This window comes from Hyaena hyaena, unplaced genomic scaffold (assembly GCF_003009895.1).
Source record: "Hyaena hyaena isolate Hyena2069 unplaced genomic scaffold, ASM300989v1 scaffold_479, whole genome shotgun sequence".
NCBI lineage: Eukaryota > Metazoa > Chordata > Mammalia > Carnivora > Hyaenidae > Hyaena > Hyaena hyaena.
Window position 1 is genome coordinate 141494 of NW_024081107.1, and position 20915 is coordinate 162408.

At 36.9% G+C, this 20915-nt stretch overlaps 1 protein-coding gene across 2 annotated transcripts in view; it reads right to left on the minus strand.

Annotated features, from left to right (window-relative positions):
- The window catches only part of UNC13C (unc-13 homolog C), a 564606-nt gene that overhangs the window by 37938 nt on the left and 505753 nt on the right, over positions 1 to 20915 (minus strand). For both annotated transcript variants that reach the window (XM_039254229.1, XM_039254228.1), the window contains one exon: positions 18803 to 18950. In XM_039254229.1, coding sequence (XP_039110160.1) covers positions 18803 to 18950 — 148 coding nt within the window. The remainder of the gene's footprint in view (positions 1 to 18802; positions 18951 to 20915) is intronic.

Genomic DNA, 20915 nt, shown 5'->3' on the forward strand with positions numbered 1-20915 from the left:
ATATTTTATATGAAGTGGTCTACTTTTTTACCTGACTAAAATAAAAAGACGCTTTCCATTGCACATATAGGGGTTGTAGAAGTAGAAGGTGGTAAGACTTAGGGAGGAGGCTTAGTATCATCTTACCTTTACTTACCCTCCCTCAAAGCTTGATTGTCTGAGGAGAGGGGCAGGGTATCATCGACTCCAAGGATGACCTCACTCTAACACAAATGCCTATAAATTGAGAAAAGGGGTGGTACAGAAGCCTTGGGGACTGATGCCAACCTCCTTATTTATGGAAGTTGTGTTCCTTAAATGTAGATGTTATAAAACTACATAATCACTAAAAATAGTGTAAAATCATACTCTGTCTAGATGGCCTTTTATACCATTTTGATTAAGTTATATTAATTGCTTGGGGGTGGTTTTTAAGAATTGGGAAGGGATGTAGAAAATTCTGTTTCCCATAATAGGCTCTGAGCATGAAGGAAGCTTTAGGCCTTATAAATGTTTCATGGGATTTCAAATTGTACTAGGAGGAAAAGTCTGCCATCTGATGTTCTGTCACATCACTTCATAGATACTTGTGTCAAATCAACATGATGCAACAGTCTGAAATTGAAATCTAAGTCTGAATTCCAATCAGTAGACTTAGAAATCTATAATGGTAGTAAATGATTTCTGGAGGGATATACATTATCTGGGTAGCTTTTAGCCATGCTTGTTTGTAAAATGAATCTATGAATGACTAAGTGCTGAGTGAATGAATAAGTGAATTAAGGAATGAGTAACTGGGCTGCTGGTGGATTATTATTGATTGATGACTTTAATAGTCTGTACAACCTAGTTATATGTCTGAGTATCTATGTGATTCTATTTCTATACATCCACCTTTGCAATTCCTTTCTTCCCAAAGATCAAGAAGAAATACTGTTAGCTGCATTTTCCAAACATTCCCCAGTGCTAGGGCAAATATTAAGCAATATATAAACAACTATTGAATTAGTATTTTTAGTTTCCTATCTCTTTTACTAATGTATCCACACAAAGAATAAGAGGTTCTATTAGACTTTATTATATCTTAATTCTGCTACTCATATCAAATAACCAGCCGCAGGCTGCTGAGAAAGAATAACAACTACAGACCAAAATTGGTTTTACTCACGTGTCCACACAGAATTGGCCTAAATGTTTAGAAAATTAGCTTTCTGATGATGACATAGTAGAAAATGTCCTGTGTTTGTGCTTGGAAGAATTTAGATTTGAGCCCAATTCCAACCCTATCAATGTGGCTCTTATAAGTCACCAATCTCATCCTGAACCCTGTCTACTCATCTGGAAATGGGTATAGTCTCATGTTCCTCATAGGGTCACTGAGAAGACCAAGTGGACTACCCAGGTGTGTTTTATATAACGGAAATTTACACCATGTTTGCCTAGAATTCACTAACATTGCCATCTAAATAGCTGTAACACTCACCTGCTAATTTCCAAATTGGCTTACTCCAAAAGACAAGCAAAACTGACTTCATTTTCCATTTCCAGTGCATCTGGCTAATCTTCCCCTTTTGAATTTCTTCATAGTGACTTTCCTGCCTTTCAACAACACTATTTCCTTTCCTTTCTTTAATGATATAGGGCATGTTGCTTATAGTTTTGCTCTGTTTAATTTGGTTCTGCCTTGGGGGTTATTACTGCTGAGGGGGATGTTCTATCAAGTTACCTTGCCTTTTCAGTTAAAGAGATTTTAAGGTGTTTATAAACCAAGGGAATGAAATGACCTCAAGTGGAAAATAAAATGAAACGAGGCATAACTGAATCCTACAAGACAGTAATGCAATTTAGAGTTAAAATGGATGTAATGTGTTCAAAATCATAAACTTTTACATTGTAAACATACATGTAAACTACCAAGCTGTCCCACAGAAACTGGCTTGAAATCACTTACATAATATTGTTTATGAACAAAAATTAAACTGAAAGTTATTAAAATAACCTTTTTTTGGGGAGATAACAGGCAGGGATCAAATCTTCAGGTCCTTCTATTATAGGTAAAAAGGCAAAAGTCATTTTAACTGAAAGCTAAAATATGAGAAAAACCTGAGGAAAATATGTAGGCCTGAACATCAACTTTGGCAAGCATAAAAGTGCTTTTGTTTTCTTTCATAAAGAGTTTTCTTTATTTTAGTTTTCAGTTTTGTTTGGCTTTGGTGCAGTCTACGTGAAGATCTTCCTTAAGGATGTAAAACACATGCTTTCATTTGGAAAAGAACATTTTTATTGACTCCATACTTTGCTCTAACTCTTCTGAAGTACTCCTTTTATCTAGAGGTTTCAGCCTGGAAACACATTACTACCAGAAAAAATGCCTGCAATTATAGTTTATAGCCAGCACCATGAATTGGCTACACATAGCTCTTATCATAGGATGTGCCCCTGTGTGAGACTTAACAGTGATTCTCAAAGTGTGGGTCCTGGCCCAGCAGCATCGGCAGCTCCTGGTACTTGCTATAAATGCAAATTCTCAGACTCTATCCACCCCAGACCTAATGAATGAGCACCTCTGAGTGGGGTCCACAGGTGATTATGATGTGCACTAAAGTTTGAGAACCACAAGTTTGTGGTTATGGAAACCCTAAATGAGGTGACACATTTCCTGCCCCACCCCCAGTTTCATGGAGATAATCGACATAATACTGTATAAGTTTAAGGTGTACAGTATGATGACTTGATTTATATATAATATGAAACGATACTACAATAGGTTCAGCTAACACCCCTCATCATATAGATACAATATAAAGAAAAGAAAAAAATGAAAAAAAAGTTCATCCTGGTGATGAGAACTCTTAGGATCTTCTACTCTTGTAACACCTTTCCTTTGTATCTTACAGCAGTGTTAGCTATTGCCAAAATGTTGTGGATTACATTGCCAGTATTTATCTTATAACTGACGTTTGTGCCTTTGACTACCTACCTCAGTTTCCCCCATGAGCCTCTGATAGCCACAAGTCTGATCTCTTTTTCTAAGAGTTTTGTTTTAAATTCCACATGTAAATACATCATATAGTATTTGTCTTTCTCTTAGTTTACTTAGCATTAAGTGCCTTCATGATCCATCCATATTGTTCCAAATGGTAGTATTTCCTAATTTTTATGATTGCATTATATTCCATTGTATTCACAAGTTCTTTATCCATTCATTCATAGATAGACATCTTGGTTGCTTCCATGCTTTGACTATTATAAATAATGCTATGAAAATGGGGGTGTGTATATCTTTTCAACTTTGTGTTTTTGTTTTCTTTGATAGTATTCCCAGAAGTAGAACTGCTGGATCATATGGTATTTCTATTTTTAATTTTTTGAGGATCCTCCATACTGTTTCCCATAGTTGCTGTACCGACTTACAGTCCTGCCAAGAGTACACAGAGATTCTCTTTTCTCCACATCTATGCCAGAATTTGTTTCCTTTTGTATTTTTTGATGATGGCCATTCTAATAGGCCTGAGGTAATATTCATTGTGATTTCAATTTGGGTTTCCCTAATCATGTTGAGCATTTTTTCATGTATCTGTTGCCCTTACCATCTTTGGAAAAATGTTTATTCAAGTCCTTTGCCCAGTTTTTTGTTTTTGTTTTGTTACTGTACCGTATGAGTTCTTTACACATTATGGATGTTAACTTCTTATCAGATATATAGTTTGCAAATACTTTTTTCCCATTCTGTAGGTTGTCTTTTCACTTTGTTAATGGTTTCTTTTGTTGTTCAGGAGCTTTTTAGTTTGATGTAGTCTACTTATTTCTTCCCACTTTGTTGTCTGTGGTTTAGGTATCATGTTTCTTTTCAAGGCCTATGTCAAGAATTTTTATTCCTAAATTTCCTTTAGGCATTTCATGGTTTCAGGTTTTACATTTTAGTCTCTAATACATTTTGAGTTAATTTTTGAATTGTGTAAGAAAGGGCTTCACTTTTATTTTTTTTCATGTGAATATCCAATTATCCTAGAATCATTTATTAAAGAGACTATCTTTTCTCCAATGGGTATTTTTTGGCCCTCTTACCAAATATTAGCTGACTGTACATGCTTGGATTCATTTCTGGGTTCTTGATTATATATTCTATATATCATTGGTCTATATATCTGTTTTTGTGCCAGTGCCATACTTTTTTGATTACTATGGGTTTATAGTATCAGCTTGAAACTGGGGAGTGTGATGCCCTCTCTTTTATTTTTGATCAGGATTTCCTTGGCCATTGAAAGTCTTTTGTGGTTCCATATAAATTTTAGGAGTGTTTTTTTTTAATTCTGTAAAAAAAAATGCTACTGGAATCATGATAGAGACTGCATTGATCTTAAGATGGCTTTTGGTAGGATTGGCATTTTAACAATTCGTTCTTCCAATCCATGAACATGACATACTCTTCCATTTATGTTTGTCTTCAATTTCTTTCAATAGTGTCTTAGATTTTCAGAGTAAAAGTCTTTCATGAGGGGACACATTTCTTACATACACATAAATTGTTAACATCTTTAGATCTTCCAGATGGTGCCAATGGCCATTGCCCTGTTTAACAATAGGTCAGGCTAATAGAAGTGACAGTCATTCACATTTTTCCTAGTTGGCCCAATTCACAAGCATGATAATTTATCCAGAGGACTCACAATGAGTTATAAACATACAACTTCTGAAATGCTCACACTCCATTAGAGACCTCTGAAGTGGCTGGTAGCAAAAATGACTTAGTGGTTTTGATATTTACCTTGCTTTGATATTCAGCCTGTATTTGCAGGCTATTCTTTCTTTTGAATGGTGGCTTGCTCCATGACTTTGCTCATTTCTTCTTGCTCTGTGCCTTTTCTAAGAGCTTGTACCTACTCCCAAGGATTCAATAATTACCTCCTGAATGTAGTTACAGAACTGACTGCTCTCTTCACCATATCTTCCATCTTCCCAGTGAATAAAGTCACCTTATGTCCTATTATTAATTCTTACAGAAATAAATATAGTGGAATTTATCATATGATTCAAAACAGCTCTCCACCTCCACTTTCACATTTTGGTGGGTGGTGGGTGGCACAGAACTACATTACCTAAGTTTACCACTCTTTGTCCTTTGCTTGCTTTATGGTGTAATGACTTACAGATTCTTCCTTCGTGGTATTTCTCATATTCATCCTTCATCTATTTCTGCTGTTGATATATTTAGATTGTAAGTATTTAAAGTACAAAACTGTTTTTCTAAAGATTTCCTTATTTTCTTTCCTTTCTTCATTCTTTCCCCTCCCTTCCCCTGCCTTCCCCTTTCCTTTTCCCCTGTATGCAAAAGCAGATAGCATAGCATGAGTGTTCTAAATTAACCTATTTGACCTCTCCTCCTTTGGTACCTCCCACTGACTAGAGTCTGGGCCTAACATTCACAGTTGTGTAAGTTCTGATCACAATCAACTTCTTTCATCTCTCCTTCATTCATTCCTTCCTACATACTCTTTCCTCTGGTGGTGCTTTTTTTTTTTTTTTTTTTTTTTTTTGTTTATTTATTTTTGAAAGAGAAAGAGCACAAGCAGTGGAGGGACAGAGAGGGAGACAGAGAATCTGAAGCAGGCTCTGCTCTGTCAGCACAAAGCCTGACATGGGGCTCAAACCTATGAACGGTGAGATCATGACCTGAGCTGAAGTCAGAGACTCAAACAGCGGAGCCACCCAGCATCCCATACTCTGATGTCTCTTAAAGTCAGCTGGAGGGCTGGTTAAAACACAGATTTTTGGACCCTACCCCTTAACTCAGTAGGCTGGGTTAAGGCCCAAGATTTTGCATTACTAATAAGTTCTCAAGTATTAATGGATAAACTGCTTATGCCCCCCCCTCAAATACTCATTTATTGAAACCCTAACTTCCAAGATGACTCTATTTGGAGGGGCACCTGGATGGCTCAGTCAGTTAAGCATCCAACTTTAGCCCAGGTCATGATCTCACGGTTTGTGGGTTTGAGCCCTGCATCCGGCTCTGTGCTGACAGCTAGCTCAGAGCTTGGAGCCTGCTTCAGATTCTGTATCTCCCTCTCTCTCTGATCCTCCTCTGCTCATGCGGTCTCTCTCTCTCAGAAATTAAAAAAAAAAAAGAAAAAAATTGTTAAAAAAAATATGACTCTCTTTGGAGATGGGGCCTCTGAGGAAGTAATCAAGGTCAAATGAGGTCATAAGTGTTGGGTCCTGGCCCAATAGGATGTGTGCCTATAAAACAGCCACCAGAGAGTTCCCTCTATACTATGTGAGGACATCATGAGATGGCAGCCACCTGTAAGCTAGGAAGAGGGCTTTCACCAGAAACTGAATCCATTAGTATCTCCAGCCTCCAGACTATAAGAGAATAAATTTCTGTTATTTATGCCACACAGTCTTTGGTATTCTGTTCTAGTGATCTGAGCTTACCAACATACCAGAAGATCCTGATACTGCTGCTCCAGGTACTACAGTTTAAGAAGCACTTCTCTAGTCCTCCTGATGGGTCCCCTTGTCAACCTGGTTTCTGTGCCTTCCTAACCTGCTTTCCTCTTCTTCCTTAACTCACACCTCACACATCCTTCAAAGCCCACCATGGGCCATGCTTGTTCTCTGAATCCTCTCAGCTCTCCTGACTGTAGTTATGTTCCCCTCTTTAGATTCATCTCATGTTTAACATAATCTACCTTGTATGATTATTTTTCCCTTTACATAGTTGTTATACCTTCACTGTAAGCTCCTTGGAGCAGATAATTTTTCCCATGTCTCACACCAAGCATTGTGCTTTGTGATAGCAAGAAGGAGACATGTTATTTGACAACCAGAGTGTGAATGGAAAAGACGGTTCATAAAAACTGCAGGTGTGATTCCTTCAGGTGTCAGTGTCATAGGTTTCTCTATCAATCTGAAAGCCTCTTGGTATTGTGAAGTTAGTTTACAGGTAAATATGATAGTTGGTTTCCTTGCTTAGCTACATTTGAAGAGAGTTCTTCATGTTTGTAGAAGAAAGGGGTACTTTCTAGATAGTATATCTAATCATGATGATGATGCAATAAGAATTGACATTGAGAGATTACTGTGCACTGTTTCACATGTATTACTACTTGTGAACCTCCCAGCAACCCAATGGACTTAGGAATACTATGTTAGCCACTTTACAGGTGGGAAAACTGAAGCTTAGAGAAGGTAAGTGATTGATCCCAAGGTCACACAGCAAGGCAGAGGTAGAGGAGATGTTTGGGCTGTAACTGCATGGTTACCAGCTCCCCTGTCAACCAAAATTTCAGTTCCATGTCCCTTCACCTAAATGAGAGCATGTTATACCAGAGGTTTATACAAGCTTGACTTCCAACCTTTAGAGATTTAGAGTCACTATCTCCATGCCACACGGCATAGTTCATATTTCTCTAAGATAAAGCAAACACTTAATAACAAGATTTAATTTCTAGCTCCAAGGGTTAACTGAAGGAGAAAACATGCTGTCTTTTCTCAGAAGTTAGTTATAAAGGGCATATGGAGGTTGTGAGGCAATAGTCTGTGGTTTTCCAATTAATGCCACTGACCTAATTGGTCACAAAACCTGTTCTCAGTGAATAAAAAACAGACATTATGGCTCAGTAAGTACAGAGTTATTGTATTGCATTTTGCTTTCTTGACTCAGTGATTTGTAGAATGTTTTTCTGACATCTCAGTTTGTCGGCATTTCCATTAAATTTTCAAACAACTGATTCTACCTGTTTTGCTTTCCAATCAGACCTAAAACAAAAATAACAGCAGTAACAAAAACATGAAAAATATCATAGCTACCCACAGTAAGAAAGTAATATATGATGTGGAATACCTCATGTTTTATCATTGTTTTATCATTGACTCAGCATTTGCTTAATTTTAATTAATGCTTTACATAACTACTGTGGTCTTTTTCTTTACATAAGATTTAAAATTATTCAATTACATATACACATATAATGTGTGTGTGTGTGTGTGTGTGTGTGTGTGTATGTATATATGTAAATATAAGGTGCCTGTGTGTGTGTGTGTAGTACAATTCTTCTACTCCTGAGAGCAACTTTGAGATCTTTTGAATCTTTAAGAGGAACTTTAATTAGGCTGTTTATTCTAGCCCACAGCTTTCAATCTACGGCCCTGAAAGACTTCAAAATCTACCACTTTGGGTTAATTATACTTTGGAATTCAACTAAACTAATTTACTTTGCATAACAAAGTGTGTTCTTCATATTTCTTTTTAACAGTTTTTATTTAAATTTTAGTTAACATACAATCTAATATTAATTTCATGTGTACAATGTAGTGATTCACCACTTCCATACAACATCCAATGCTCATCACAAGTGCAATCTTTAATCCCCAACACCTATTTTACCTTTCCTCCCCACTCACCTCCCCTCTGATAAGTAAGTTTGTTCTCTAAGGTTAAGAGTCTGTTTCTTGTTTGCCTCCCTGTTTTTTTTGTTTTTACCTTTGCTTGTTTTGTTTCTTAAATTTCATTTATGAGTGAAATCATATGGTTTTTGTCTTTCTTTGACTGATTTCCCTTAGGTTAATACTCTCTAGCTCCACCTGTATTGTTGCAAATGGAAAGATTTAATTATTTTTTATGGCAATGGACACACAGCTTTTTCCATAATTTGTCTATCATAGATAATGCTATATATGGGGGTGCATATATCCCTTTGAATTAGTATTTTTATATTTGGGTAAAAAACCTAGTACTGAAATTGCTGGATAGTAGGGTAATTCTATTTTCAACTTTCTGAGGAACCTCCATACTGTTTTCCAGAGTGGCTGCATCAGTTTGCATTCCTACCAATAGTGCAAGGGGGATCCCCTTTCTCTGCATCCTCACCAACACCTGTTGTTTCTTGTGTTGTTTATTTTAGCCATTCTGACAGGTGTGAGGTGGGATCTCATTGTAGTTTTGATTTGCGTTTCCCTGATGCTGAATGATGTTGAGCATATTTTCATGTGTCTGTTAGCCATCTGTATGTCTCCTTTGGAGAAATATCTGTCCATGTCTTATGCCAATTTTTTAATTGGATTATTTATTTTGCATGTTGAATGTTATGTTCTTTATATGATTCAAAAAAATACTAGGACATTTTAAGATAATTTCAAAGAGCAGAAAATTACAACTAGGTAGAAAAAAATCTACCATAATTTCAACACACAGAAGTAAATGTAGCTTAATTTTGGAAAATTCTAAAAGAAATTTATTATCCTAAATCTTAATTACTTTACCAAGATTAATTTCACTAGTCCATGCCTTTTGTACTGCTAAACTATGTTGTGAGTCTACCCCACATCTCTCCATCACTGTTGCCAGCCCAGCTGCCAAAGTATCTGCCTATGCCCTTTTATCTCCCTTCAGTCTTTTTCTGAGATGTCAGATAAACATTCTACTTTTTCACCCTGCATCCTTGGCTCAAATCACTTCGATGGCATCTATTGCTTTTAAGTGAAATGACTGTCTCAAAAGAACACCCAGAGGCAGTGTGGAATATCAGACCAAAAATTTGAAGACCTCTGTCTGACTTTCCAATGTTGTTCTGAGACTCAAGTGAGAAGCACATATTTGAAGATGCCTAATCTGTAGTAAACTCCAAGTGTGAGTACTTATTTTGATCTTTAAATGTAATGCCAAGCGTCAAGTGTTTTCTTTCTTTACTTTCTAAAAAAAATTTTAATGTATTTATTTTTGAAAGAGAGAGACAGACACAATGTGAGCACGGGAGAAGAGTGAGATGGAGACACAGAATCCAAAGCAGGCTCCAGGCTCTGAGCTGTCAGCAGAGAGCCCAAGGTGGTTCTCGAACTTACAAACTGTGAGATCATGACCTGAGCTGAGGTCAGACATTTAAAGGACTAAGCCACCCAGGTGCTCCCAAATGTTTTGTTTCTAATAGCAAAACAAACATTTAATTTTAGAAAAATATACATTACTTCCAGATTTATATTAAATAATATTAGCCAGTGAGAGGCAAGTAACAGAGAACACTTTTAATATTAGAAAACAAGGTTCTAATACCACTGATATTCTTCATGGCTTCAGAATGAGATATGGTCTTCATATCTCAACTGAGAAATGAAAAGATGGACCACTTACACACACAAACACAGTTGCTGATTTTATATGAATAGTGTTAGGAAAAAATCTTTCAAATATTTACATTTAAAAATGGAAAAAATATAAAAGTATATCTGTTCTTACCTACAAGTAAGTATGTATACTTAGAATAGTGCACTAAGAATCATAACTTCCCCCTTGCATGACATACAACAAATACCTGCTTATTCTGTGCTGTGAGGACTATATTTTTGCAAATGATTTTACTAATGCCTCCCAGTTGTCTCAATTTGACTTCAGGGTTCCAGAGAAGTTGAGATGCTGAGCAAGATAAATTGCATTAGGAGAACAGAGATCAGGGATTTTGATGCTCTGGCCAGAGTGTAATGGAAATAATTCTGTGAATGAAAAGCTAATCAATTTTTTTTTACCACTCATTCTGGACAGCTCAGTCATCAAAATATGATGTTTTACCTCACTCCAAAGAGAAATGTTCTGGTGCCTGACTTATTTTAATGTCTTAACCTTTGATGACCCAAATTGGAGTCAGTATGAAAGAAAAACCTAGCAAAGGTATGAAGATTTGCCTTTGTACCAGTCAGGGTATCAATAGCAAACAGAAACTCAAATTGCAGTAATTTTGGATGCATTAATAAAGTGTCTGTGAAGTTTTAGATGGGACTTTAGGGAAAAACAGAAGTGGTAGTGGATCTGTTAATACCCATAGTCTATAAAATATGAGGGGCAGAAGTAGCTACTGGGATTCAGAAGGAGAAAGTTCTCTAGGGAAAGGTACTGTGAAAGGACAGTCAGCGTGAATGGACCAAGGCCAGAGGGAGCCTGGAGAATGGATACCTGACCTAGTCTTTCCTCCCGTGGAGCTTCAGAGGAACCCTCCACTGGCTGACCCAATAGGAAACAAGGAGTAAGAGAGTCCATAGCTGGAATCTATACAGCCCAGCATCTTGGGAAGAAAAGGGTCCATTAGGAGGGACAAATGGAAGACATGAAGCCACCCTTTCATTGTAGCTTATCTAGCATCTAGCACAGAGGCTGACACCTGGTAAATCCACCTAAAAATGAATCAAATGAAAGCATGTATGAATCACACAATGGCCTAAACTGAAAACAGTCATGTATTTCAATTTTTTCCTTATTGCTTTTGAGTTTTATGTAATAGATTAAATAAAACATGATTTTAAGGGCTTGATAAAAAATTAGTAATCCTATTCTTTCCATCTAACTTTCTACATCCCTTTGTATTTCTCCAAATGCCATTTCTCCAGTGGCATCCAGTATCTTTTACCTTGTACAAAAACTACTAAATAGTATCAGCCATCAAATTGTACACTTTTTCCCTAAGGGAAGACACACACACACACACACACACACACACACACACACACACATACTTTGGGTGCTCTGCAGTGTCTAGCACAGGGCTATGAACATACTTTAAACAAAGGTTAGTCGAAGGGTTTGTAATTGTATAAATTCAAGCATAAGGACTATGGTCATATTGCACAATTTTTAATTTCCTGCATTTGATTTTCTACCATTCATTTGTTCTAAAATTCACTGATCATCTACTCTGTATCTAGCACATGGATTTCAAAGATGAGTAAGCAAGATCTCTGTCCTCCTACAGCTTACATTGGGATAGGAGAGAAATATAAACTAGCAATCATTATATGACTCAATGTGCTAGGGAGTGTTGCAGAATGATATTTCTGCTGGTGAGGGACAAAGGTGATGAAGAGTAGAATAGGCGGGAAAGTCCAAAGCAGCAATATCCTACACACAGACACAAGAGATTCTAGAGGAATGAAATCAGGCTATATTAGAAAAGGCTTTCTGAAGGCAGTATGCATTTCCTTATATTCGACTTGAATTTTTACAGTGTAACTATTTTCAATAATTTTTTTAAATGTTTATTTTTTAGAGATGGGGAGGGGTCGTGCATATACATGCTCAAAGGGGGAGGGGCAGAGAGAGAGAGAGAGAGAGAGAGAGAGGGAGACACAGAATCTGAAACAGACTCCAGGATGTAAGCTGTTAGCACAGAGCTTGGTGCAGGGCTCACACTCCGAACAGGGAGATCATGACCTCAGCTAAAGTCAGATGCTTAACTGACTGAGCTACGTAGTTGCCTCATTCCCAGTTAATATTTAAAAGATATCCTGGACACTGAGCATGCCCAGTCACTGCAGTCAGAGTGAGGGGAAAGTGGTGGAGGAAGAACTTAGAAGTCTGGGGATACAGTTTGTTGCTGACATGAAAAAAAACTAAAAGATTATTTCCTGAAGAGAAGGGAGATTTAGTCATACTAAAATGAAAAGTAAGGAACCTGAAGTAAACCCAGTTATTCAATCTCAAGAGAAGAAAGCATGGGCTGTAGGAAATAAGAATACATTCTAATTTCTTTTCTGATTAAAATAAGTATGAGATAGGGGCACGTGGGTGGCTCAGTCAGTTGAGCATCCAACTTTGGCTCAGGTCCAACTTTTATCTCATGGTTCCTGAGTTAGAGCCTCACATCAGGCTCACTGTCATCATCACAGAGCTCACTCCAGATCCTCTGACCTCTTCTCTCTCTACCCCCCTCCCCCTGCTTGCAGTCTCTTTCTCTCTCAAAAATAAATAAACTTTAAAAAGTATGAGTTAGTGGCACGGGCATTGTCTCTACCACTTCCCTACATGACTTTGGCATATTTCTTAATCTATTTGTGACTCCATTTCTTTTTCTTTATTTTGAGAGAGATAGCACAAGTGGGGGTAGGGCAGAGAGAGAGGCAGAGAGAGAATTCCAAGGAGGTTCTGCACTGGCAGTGCAGAGCCCAACAGGGGTAGGGGCTGGACTTGGGGCTTGAGTTGAGATCATGACCTGAACTGAAACCGAGTCAGATGCTTAACCAACTGAGCCACCAGGTGCCCCATGTGACTCCATTTCTTAATCTGAGAGGTATGGATAATGTAACTGGGTTCACAGGATTATTGGAAGGCACTGCATCATGGTATACAAACAACTTTGCTCAGCATTATAGTAACCTTGTCTGACACCTGCCATTTCTACTTTGGGAAAGGAGTCAACAAACTCAGAACCATATCACATCACCACTCCTATTAAAGTTATTATTGACTGACTGAAGAGCCTCATCCAGCTTTAAATATTATCAGACCAACTCTAACATTTGAAGAGCCAAATATCATAAATTCTCCGTTTTCCCCCTGCACTGCTACAACATTCTAACGTCTCTCTTGGAAGGCAGTGCTAGCTAGTTGAATTTCACTGTCCCAGGGATAAAACAGTGGCATAAATCTTTTGGATGGGATTCCGGATCTCTGGTTACCTCTGACAGGCTTATCAGCTAAAATAAGAAACCACTTCTGACTGTGCTTTCCAATCAGTATTAAACTGAAGATAACCAAGTGGATTTTAATATTATTTCCCCATGTAAGCTGAGAATATTCCTTGGTATTTTCACCCATTAGTGACATCCAGTAAGTTATTTATGTATTTTGATGTCAGTTCTTTTGTCAAGTAAATATTATTAATGTAAGTTCTCCTACATTTCTGATGAGATCCTTGGGATGCCCAGGTGGCTCTGTTGGGTGAGCGTCCGACTTTGGCTCAGGTCACGATCTCACGGTTTGTGAGTTTGAGTGCTGCAATGGGCTCTGTGCTGACAGCTCAAAGCCTAGAGCCAGCTTCGGATTCTGTGTCTCCTTCTCTCTCTGCCCCTCCCTTGCTCACCTCTCTCTCTCTCCCTCTCTCTCTCAAAAATAAACATTAAACATTAAAAAAAATTAAGAAGAGATCCTTGCTACAGTGAGCCATTTCAGAAGGGTTTCTTTTCTACTTATGGACATAACTTATATAGCTTGAAGAACCTAATTAGAGATAATTAATGCTTTATACATAATGTATATGGTAAAGTATATTCACAGATTCCAAATGTGAATGAGTAGTGCTCTGATTTCCATTTCAAATTAAAATAAATTATTCTCTACTTTAGTAGGAAACGAGTCATTAAAATGACCAAAAGTATCTTTTTTTTTTTTTTTAATAAGAAAGGACTCAAAGATATTGCTCAAAGTTAGTAAGAGGACAGATCACAGAATAAAACATTTTATCTCATAATTTTAATTCACATACTCATTAAATATATATACTTCTTTATGAGTCATTTGTAACTTAGACATAAATATCCCTTTGTCTGTAAAGCTTTTGAGATTCAGGTTCCTCAAGCTCTTATAAAACCTCAGATAAGGAAACAATACGACACAGAGTAGCTCAGCAATTAATCATTCTCTGCCTCATTCCAAATTGTGCTATTCTCTGAAAAAAAAATTCTACTTAATATGTTAAACTTTTATACATTTTTCACTGTCTGCTACTCCATGAAATATTCAAAAAGCCCTTGATATAATGAAACAGCGGTTATAAAGGTTTTTAATGAATATTGTAATCAAAATGCAAGAAAGGAATTTTGGACCAGCCTCTAAAAGCATAATACATTCCTGAAAAACAACAACAAAAGTGTGATTTTTATTTTTTATTTATTTATTTAATATTTTTATTTATTTCTAGGAGAGAGAGAGAGAGAGTGTGAGCAGGGGAGGGTCAGAGAGAGAGAGAGAGACACAGACTCTGAAATAGACTCCAGGCTCTGAGCTGGCAGTCAGCACAGAGCCCGATGCGGGGCTCGAACCCACGAACCGTGAGATCATGACCCAAGCGAAAGTCAGACGCTTAACTGACTAAGCCACCCAGGTGCCCCAAAAGTATAATTTTTAAAGCAAACTACCCAATCTAAACCATTAGATCAGCTATAAGGAAGAATAGGTGATAATTATTACAAATGTTAAAATAATTTTTAATATTATTACACAAACCCTACAGTATTTATGTATATTTTAATGGTGCATAGAAATCTAAGACACCTCCAACTAGAGCTATTAATCAAAAATAGGTGGTGATGTGAATTTTGTTTTAAAAGCAAAACAAAATTTTTCCCTAAAAAATAAACTGTGGATATTCTGACATAGTGGGAGTTTTTAGAGCACAGGTATATACTTTCCTGGAAAGTTTGTATATCCAGAATTCCTTCTTCTTTCTACCACCACATGACTCAGTTTGCCCACTGGACTTTTCTACTTTTTCTGTCTTCTCAAGTCAAAATTTTCCCTCCTCTGGGGCACTGGGGTGGCTCAGTCAGTTAAGCATTTGATTCTTGATTTCAGTGGAGATCATGATCTCACTGGCTTGTGGAATTGAACCCTACATTGGATTCTCTGCTGACACCATGGAGGCTACTTGGGATTCTCTTTCTCTCTCTGCCCCTTTCCTGCTTACATTCTTTCTCTCTCAAAATAAACAAACTTGAATATTTTTCCTTCTTCTGACATGACCTATGCTACAATACTTACCAGTTTTTAGTCTAATAAGAGCTGAGTGTCCCAATCTCAGCATTACTGTGATTTGGAGACAGAAATCTGTGCACCATAAAATATTTAACACCTCTCCTTGTCTCCACTCACTAGATACCAGTAACATGACCACCACTCCCAGATGTTACAACCAAAACTCTCCAGATAGTGCCAAATGTCCTTAGGGGAACTGAATTACCCGTAGTGTGGAACCGCCTTATTAGAGCAACTGGTGTATATAACGTCATGTTCTGTTTTGAATATATGCCTCAATATATGAAACTTCATTCAGAGGTGATGGTAATTATTTGTAAAGTGAATGCAGAATAAGATGGTGTTTTATTACTGTAGTTTATGGTTAGAATAATAAACATGTTCTTATAAAATGAACTATCAGTTTTCCTTGAGGACTTAATACGTCTACATTTGTTTTGGGTTGGTTGATTTCCAATAATTGGAATAGAAAAAAGACAAGGTTTTTCCAAACAGATAATTCTCACTTAAACTCTGTGGTTCACAAATTCCTAATGGGACTCCGTCCCCAGCAGGTTTTTCTTTTTTTCTCTTTTTTACTACTAGAGAAAGATGATATCTAAACATATTCCAAAACAAAGTAATCAAGATGAAAATGGGAGAGAAAGGAGTAAAGAAAAAAAAATAAGACAAAACATGAGGAAAAGAAATAGGTGAGCAAGAAAATTACAGTATGCTTTTTTTCTTTTTTAAAAAAATGTTTAATGTTTATTTATTTTTGAGAGAGACAGAGCATGAGCTGGGGAGGAGCAGAGAGTGGGAAACACAGAAGTAGGCTCCAGGCTCTGAGCTGTCAGCACAGAGCCTGACATAAGGCTCGAACCCACAAACTGTAAGATCATGACCTGAGCAGAAGTTGGTCGCTTTACCAACTGAGCCAACCCAGGTGCCCCTATAGTATGTTTTTCTACACTTATAACCTATTTATGAAAAAAAAGAATGAAAATAAATAATTTTAGGGGTGCATAGGTGGCTCAGTCAGTTAAATGTCTGTATTTTTGCTCAGGTGGTGATCTCATGGTTTGCAGTTCAAGCCCGGGTCTAGCTCTGTGCTGACAGGGCAGACACTATTTGGGATTCTCTCTCTCTCTCTGCCCCTCCATCTCCTGTTCATGCCCATTTTCTTTCTCTTTCAAAATAAATAACTTTAAAAATAAATAAATAAACTTAAAAAAGAAAATAAAGAATTTTGATTTTGACATAATTTTTTTAACCTTTCTATTTCAGGAAACAATTAAAAAATTTTTTTAATGATTATCTTACAGAGAGACAGAGTATGAGTGGGGAAGAGGTGGTGGAGAGAGGGAGAAGCAGAATCTGAAGCAGGCTCCAGGCTCTGAGCTGTCAGCACAGAGGCTGACATGGCGCTAAAACTCACGGACTACAAGATCATGAACTGAGCCGAAGTCAGAGGCTTAACAGACTGAGCCACCTAGATGCCCCAATTTTTAATTGTAACAGTAAATAATTATTAAGCACAGACAAAACAAAGTATGTTGTCAGTCACGTATCAGAGAGAACAGCCAGCTAACCACCACCAGGTCAAGGAAGAGCAAACTGTCAGCCCGTCAGAAGTCCTCAGTCCCTAATCCCCAGAGAGAACTGTGCTCTATACTTCACAGAAGACCTTTCCTTGCTCTGTGTAGTCATTTTACTGTGTATTCCTAAACACCACAGTATAGTTTTTGGAATTCTTAAAAATTTAATCACACAGTGTATATTCCTTAGTATCTGGTTGCTTTTATTGAACATTTTGTTTGTCCTTATTCATTCATGTTTTGTGTTATGGTTGTACAGGTTTTCACTGTATGAATATGCCAGAATTTATTTTACTGTTCAACTGTTCATGGACATTTTTTTCCTGTGAATTTTCTTATATGTGTCTTCGGTGCACATGCACACTCATAATTTTTGGATTTGTGTCTAGGAGTTGAATTGCTAGGTCATAGGGAAGGCAAATCTTCAACCTCAGTAAATAATACCAAACTCTTTTCCAGTTTATAGTCATACCAAAATTGATACACATAGGTAGTTTTGTGTGCTGCGACATCTATGCTGAAAGTTGGGCTACGGGCCTACAAAAGCAACAGTTTCAAACACTCAAATTTTCTGGGATGATACATTAGAATTACATTCGTATTTCTAACATTCAGAAAATCTTGAGGGATGATGGATTCAAGGGACTAATGTTTTGAATATTTCTGTATCTCTTGACAACCTTTCATGAGCTCAACTCTTTTTTTCCTTTATTGAATTATCCCAAGATGTAACCTGGTTAGCACAGAACATTAAAAGGAGTCTTTGTAGCATTTAATTGAACATTATTAGAAACCACAAAGTGTTAAAGACAAGTGAAGGAACGACCTAACACCTACCTTGGTAGTATAGGCAAAGCATCCACATTTGAGGTAGTAGAAAAGTTCAAATACCCATCAAAAACACATAGAAATCTGGAGTATTTTCATCACAGAAAAAACAAAAATATCTGTGTGCTTTCTTTTCTGAGGATCCTCATGAATGAAGACAGTTTCCGCATATTATTTCTGTGGTGCAATTTATTATGTTCTAGAGTTTGAGCCTGCCTTTGGCTTTTTGTGACTCATACTGACATTTTCAATCATTTCTCAGAAATGCCTGACCTTAAATCCATTTAACAACCAAAATACGATAAATCACAAAGCAACTTGAAAGAAAGGCTGCTTACCTGTAATATCCTGAAAGCTGATGAGGGGGGAATTTGGCCACATGAAACATGCTTGAGTTTCCAATAACATGCTTGCCTTTTAGTCCATTTCAAATTAAAAGTTCAAATTCCTCTCATATAAAGTTAGAATAAGATGAAATTTTCCTTCTTGAAACCCCAGAACATGATATTTTACATTTAAAGTCAAGGTTTGGGAAGTTATCATTATAATTTGGAAATTACCAAAAGCAGAAAACACTATATTTGCTGAATTGAAGAGACTGTCACAGCAATGGATATTCAATACTAAGCTTTACTAAACTGTATCAAGTTGGAATCACCAACAAGAGTCAACCACTCCATATGGTTTTAGTATTAAGCACATCCTAGTATTAGTCAAATTATTAAATTATGAATCATGAAGGTTAAAACATGTTGATAACTTTCTATTAAACATAATCTCAATTCTTATTGATGGTTTAATTTATAGTAGTAAAAGCTATTAATACTATTTATAATAATTCTTATGTTGAATTTTAGTTGTATTCAGCTTACTTTATTCTCACATCCAATGTGTTACTTACTCTGTGAGGTCTGAGTGTCAATGAATTTCTTTATCAAGGCATCAGTCGTCTGGGTATAAAGACTGAGAGCATATCTCAGAGATTGAAGATCTGGGCTTTTCTCCAAGAAATTCTTTTTCAGGCCATTTCCTCCTGCATGAAAGTATTGCTATAAAAGAAAAAAATATATAACATAAGCAGAAGGGTTTAGAAAGAAATACAGAAGGAAGGATTTTTTTTTTTTTTTTTTTTTGCTGTAATCGTGATGCTCGCATGGAATAATACTTTATGATCAATGTAAAATATCAACAAAGAGATAATCCCACCACTTTCCCATTGCTGAGGATTAACCCTGTAATTCAGATTCCCTCAGTATCTCTGAACACATGCTTTATATCACAGACCCCATATCCTTGGCACTTAAGATTTTTCCTTTCATTCAAAACTTCAGGTAAGCATATGGGATCATGAAGATGCAGTGATTGGAAGGCTTCTAGAAGGACAGGTTGAGGTAATAGTTGTCAACTTGATTATTGGCTGATTTCCAGGACATAGAAAAATATCCAAGGTTGTCAAAATTTCATAAAGATGGTAGTACCTGGTCACAAATTTTCCAGATACTAGTTTGTTATTCTATACCAGGTGTCCACTGCTCTATCTTCCTTTGCTCTAAACACACAATAGTGCAAATACAGATTGACCTGAGGAGGCAGAGTGGTCTTCAAGGTCCCTGAAACTTGTATTTGATAAATGTAATAAAACATCCAATAAACTCAAACCATTATAACGACTATAGCTAAGGTAATAGAAAAGATATATGCTCTTGAATAATACAGTCATTGGGGGATGTTAGCATTTTTCATATTGCCAGTACTATGTACAGAAATCACTTTGGATGGCAGTATATACGAGTATGTGATAGAACTATGGATATTTTCTCCTAACCACTTATAGATGATAACATATTTATAGTGTGCTCTTAAGGTTAGATAAATGGTTCTCCCTCTCTCCCTGTACCAATAGTACTAAACTATAGTACTGCAACCTGACTTGCTTTGATCTATGATTCTCACAGAATGATAGATTTTGAGAAAGCTCTATAAATGATTCTGATACCCTCTTCTAAATAGGTACGTGTCATTCCTTTATCACACTCCTTACAAACTTCTAAGGTAAAATAATTCAATGAATTGAAAAAATCGTAAGTATCTTGGTTTTCTCCCTTATTCTAGGGGAGATGCAGAAAAATATTCTGGGCATTTGTAGGCAGTTGAGTGAGTGTACTTTCAAAGAGTGTGATGTAGAGAAGATTCAGGGCATAGGCCAGAGAAAGTAGGCAAGGGGAATAGAATTTAAAGAAAGATTGCTTCCATTGCAGACACTATCCCTCCCCAGGGAGAAAAATTTATAACCACTTAAAACTGCATTTACTGATTCTAGCTGGGTGCATTGTAAAAACAAGCCATCTATGTTCATGTAAAGGAGGCACAAAAAAGTGACAAAACTCTTTTCCTTTTAAGAGAGGATGAAATATATTACCTAAAAGCGTCCTAACCCTTAATCTTCCTGTTAAAATGGTGCACCTGGGTGGCTCAGTCCCATGAGTGTCTGACTTTGGCTCAGGTCATGATCTCATAGTTCGTGAGTTTAAGCTGTACATTGGGCTTACTGCTGTCAGCACAGAACCCACTTAAGATCTTCTGTCTCCCGTCTCTCTGCCCCTCCCCTACTTGTGCTCTCTCAGAAATAAAATTTAAAAAATTTTTTTAAATGTTAAAATACTTCCCCATGCATAAAGTAGTTATTGAGGATAATGAGGCCAGAGTTGTTTCAGGTTCCTTGGTAGACCAAAAAATGTGACAATTCCTTGTTTCAGGAAACATACTATGATACTTAAGGTGGAAAATATTAAATGGATGTATTGAGAAGGGAAGGTTCATCTTGGATTGACTGTTTCCCTAGAGGAATGGAGGGGTGCTCTCTGGAGTTCTGTTAATATAATGAAGCAGGGAGCCATCAGATGAAATAACTCACCCTCACTGTAAAAACACAGTGGGATAAGTGGAACCAAGAATAGGCAAGATCTCTTGGAATGTGTGGAAACACATTCTGCTTCTCAAATTTTTCCGACAAG